Below are 4255 nucleotides of genomic sequence, written 5' to 3' on the forward strand. Positions count from 1 at the left end.
ATAAGGGACGATGGAGACTAATTGATTAAACTGATAATGGATAACAATATTATTCACATAACTGTGACTTAGCTGCTGTACAAGGGATTTTAAGTCCTGTTATGAAGGCCGGTCTTCTATTCACCCAAAAAAAAAAGAAGAAGAAGAAGAAGGAAGGTCCTCTTGACCGAATATCCATAGGATCGTCCGATTGTACTAGCTAAGGGCTTTTACTAATTGTGCAATTGCAGGTGTCGTGGTTAAATGCCTATTCAAAAAGGGGGGGAAAAAAAAAGGAGGAGGAGGAGGAGTATTAGGTTTTGCGGTTCAAAAACACTTCACATATACACTTCTAAAAAATCTTTAAGGTCGTCTAAACGATTCAACAAATTTGTTATATATCATTTGTTATTGCAGACATGTATATCTACGCTAAAGATAAACCCTTGGACTAGTGCAACATTAGTTTTAGTTTCTGGGGTTAGATGCGCTATTCTTGTGGTAATATAGAAGATCAAAAAACCATTAAGTGCATTGAAACTTCATCATAACTGAACGTTAATTAGCTACCATATTCCTAAATATCCTATTAACTTATACGGGTTTAAGTCTATTTTCAAGATTTCAAGTTAAAAGTTCAAATTGTTAGATAGTGGAATCCAAACTTCATGTATAAACCAGTTACTTTCTTTTCGTTGTCTGGCATGGGAAATTTGTTTTTGACTCTCAACACATATATCGAAGAGAAAATATTTTCTCAAAGTTATTGTATAAGTGCACAGGGAATATTAAACAAACGACATTTTTTTTTCTTTTTCGCTCACAATATATCAATAGTATTACATGGCTTCATCCTACATATACACTCCAAATTCTTGCAACATATATACGTAACCTGCTCTCTCTTCGTTCTTCCTTAGAGAGAGGACAGTGGTGATAATAGAAAATACTTGAGAGAATCAATTGCTTGCGCATAGGGCCTTAACGTGAAAGGCGCTTGCTTATTTGCTGTACATTAAATAACATATCCGCCTAGTGTTTGGGGTCTGAGTTCACATTCCCAGCAGTGTGTCCAACACCGGGACTGTGTCCAGGTTCCGTAGATCGGAAGTCACCTAGTACTGATGACCCGGTAAGAGGATGGATGTCCTTAACAGTCATGTGCCTGGTCTGCTCCTGTGCGCCAGCTTTCTTCATGAAATCCTCAAGCAAATGGCCAGCTCCTGGGCTATTCTCGGGGGATGTCGGACGGAAATCATCCATGTTGGTCACATCAGACTGTGCGAATACAATTCGCTGATTGATTGCCATGGAGGGCGGGATCACCTTTTGCTTCGCAACTATAACAACAGACTGATTAACACTTGGAATCGAGCCAGACTCTTGCATTGACCGTATTGGCCTTCCCTCGGAAACTAGAAACAGTGCGTGGGGAGCAAATAATGCGAGAGCCATAGCATAGCTGAGAAGGACTAGAAGTGAAGCCATAAGCAAGAGAGAGGTGATGAAAGAGGAAGAGAAGATGTTTTGTTCTGTTTCCTTGAGGAAGAGAAAAGATGTGTTATATGGAAGTTATTATAGATCACAAGATGAGTTCCCAGTTCTAGGCTATCCTCCCTATTTATACACAATGAGAGAAGTGGAAGATCATGAGGATCTTGACCATTGATTTTTCATATAAAATATTGCTATGGACAGCGTTGAATTTTGGCGTAGGTTGGTTGGCAAATTTTATTTTTCTTTTTCGATGCAAAAGTAGCATAGTGATAAACAAACTAACAATGGTTAGTTCATGTAGTTCGGTGCTTATTTCTCTTGAATAAGGTATCATGTTTGAGTCTTGTGCATGAAGAAAATCTTTGACTGGGAGAGTCTTACCGTTAGTGGGCGGATTAGTTAGGACCCCTTAGACTTATGGATACCAAAGCACACACCAAACAAACAGCGATAAACAACATAGTACTAATCTGAGCTCAACACAGATTAGAGAATTCAATCAAAACAAATACAATTTGGAGAATAAAACAGAAGACAGAACCAAAAAATTTCAAATTACTGGGGCATACCCCAGGCCTCTAGCATCCTTCCATGTGCTTCTGCTTGTTTTCTTTCTTCCCCAAATTACTACATCCCATCTGCCTGCGCTTCACTGCCATCCGAATACAGGCCTTGAACTTTTCAGCTGATGGCTCTATTTCTGCAAAAACTTTATCATTTCTGGACTTCCAAATGAAGTAGATATGGGCCTGCCATGCTAATCTAGCAATCACCGCCTGCAGTCCCTTACTCCTTGTCTCTCGTTCTACTGCTTCTGCTCACTCCTAAACCATTGCGCACAGAATACTGGTCCAGATTTTACAAGAAGACTGACGTTCAAAGAAGAGATGATCTCTAGTTTCGTCTTCTCTTTCTCACAATACACAAGTGGGATTCAGCACAGCGCTTTACCATTTAGCCACTCTGTTCAAAGTGACTAGCTTGTCTCTAATGGCAAGCCAAGCAATAAAACTATGTCTCGGAAGGGAACCAAAGGCTGACAGTCTGAGACTGGAGGAATCTCTGGCATCTAACAACAGGATTCTTTCTCGTAACCTTCTCCCATGCACTCGCAATAGTATCAGGGCCCTTTTTGTGGTTGGCGAGTATAATTAATTATGTGCGTTAGAACACTCCACTAAAAGTATTATATTCCCCCCCACCCCCAAAAAAAAAAGTAGTATATATTTGCGTTTTGTACACCATAATAAGAAGAAAGGGTTATTATCCACACAAAAGGAAAAAATAATAATAATAAGAAGAAAGGAAAAATAAAAAAAGGCTTACTGTGTTTATTATATTTTTTTTTCGGGAAGTAGCTTACTGTGCTTTAAGAAACCTTGCAGATGGATCCGCAAGTTCTTTTCCTTTTTTGGCTGGCGAGAGGTGCAAGTTTGTATCATCTTCTTGATGCATATATCCATTTTAAAATGAAGTTCTTCAAATTTTTTATGAAGTCATTAGCTGCGAAAATGTAGTATAGAATTAAAAAAATTAATTGAATTACTTTTGAGGCAATTGATCGTGAGGGAAGTTCAATGGACATTCCATTGCCACTCATGTCATTGTTATTTTTGGTGTTAACCCTGGTATTCAGAAGCCTAATTGGAGCCTGATTAATCAAGTCGAGCGGGTCGGCCCACTAAGGGGTAAAGCTCTCACAGCATTGATTTTCTATATTCACAAGGACTCGACCATGGGATCTTACTTAAACAGAACAAGCGCCGAACCGCTTGAATTAATCCACGTTGGTACGTCATTGTTATTTTAATCTCATGTTTTAGGACATGTTGTCACAATACACTCAGAATACTCATTTCACAAAAGGAGAGAAGCCAGTAGAACTGCATGAGAAGATATATATTTAGATAATTATTACTATTTAACATGGATTTTATCATTTTATGAGACTGTATTTCATACAGACGAAACTGGAGAAATCGACCAAAAAAAAAGTTAATGAAAAATATACTGAATTGATGTAGATTTTAAAGATTCTCCTAGCGTGGAAGTAATGCTAGATAGAGTTAGAATTTAGTAAAACTAGATATAAGGTTCACCCAAAAATTAAAATAAATAAATAAAAGGGTCGGGCATATGCATGAGTTAGATTTGTTGGTTATATCGAAAAACTACTGACCGTTATTAGGTCGGGACATATGATAACATAAATTTTAATTCATGATTAAGGTTAAGGAATTCAGTTTTATTTCAGTTTTTTTTACTCTACTAGTGCATATATATATATATATATATATATATATATATATAGTTACACTTTATCTCTTATAATATTTTTGTTAAAGTTTCTTTGTTTTCCTCGTGAGACCGAAAGGTGTGTATTAAAAAGTGAGGATATTTATTTATGTTCTCTCACAGTAATGGTGGATCCCGTAGATTGGTTAGAATAAATTTTGTTTTATTCTTCCAATGATAATGAGGACCATCTATCTAACTGCAAACGATGAATTTCTTTTCTTTTTCAATTTTAACCTATATTTGTGACTTTTTGACTTTTATAACTATAATTAAAGAAATTAAGTAGAGTTAAATTTTGATTTTAATTAATTTGTAATGATTGTGTTGTTAAATTATGAGAAAAAATATGAAAAAATAATGAATTGTTGAGAAAATTTAGTATTAAAAATTGAATTAAATGATTAAAAAAATTGAAGAAAAAGGATAAAGTAAGAATTGTATTGTTGACTTTTGTTGTGTAGTGAATAGAATTAAAGTTAGA

At 36.0% G+C, this 4255-nt stretch overlaps 1 protein-coding gene across 1 annotated transcript; it reads right to left on the reverse strand.

Moving 5' to 3' along the window:
- Nucleotides 1-763: 763 nt before the first annotated feature.
- Nucleotides 764-1655, reverse strand: LOC116201479. The gene has a single exon (XM_031532729.1). The coding sequence runs from the start codon at nt 1465-1467 to the stop codon at nt 1012-1014; it is 456 nt and encodes a 151-aa protein (XP_031388589.1). The 5' UTR covers nt 1468-1655; the 3' UTR covers nt 764-1011.
- Between the last annotated feature and the right edge of the window lie 2600 nt (nt 1656-4255).

The sequence above is a fragment of the Punica granatum genome, chromosome 3, assembly GCF_007655135.1.
Source record: "Punica granatum isolate Tunisia-2019 chromosome 3, ASM765513v2, whole genome shotgun sequence".
Classification (NCBI taxonomy): Eukaryota; Viridiplantae; Streptophyta; class Magnoliopsida; order Myrtales; family Lythraceae; genus Punica; species Punica granatum.

Coding starts and splice junctions, on each gene's coding strand:
- LOC116201479 (XM_031532729.1), bottom strand. CDS start 1,467: ATGGCTTCACTTCTAGTCCTTCTCAGCTATGCTATGGCTCTCGCATTA.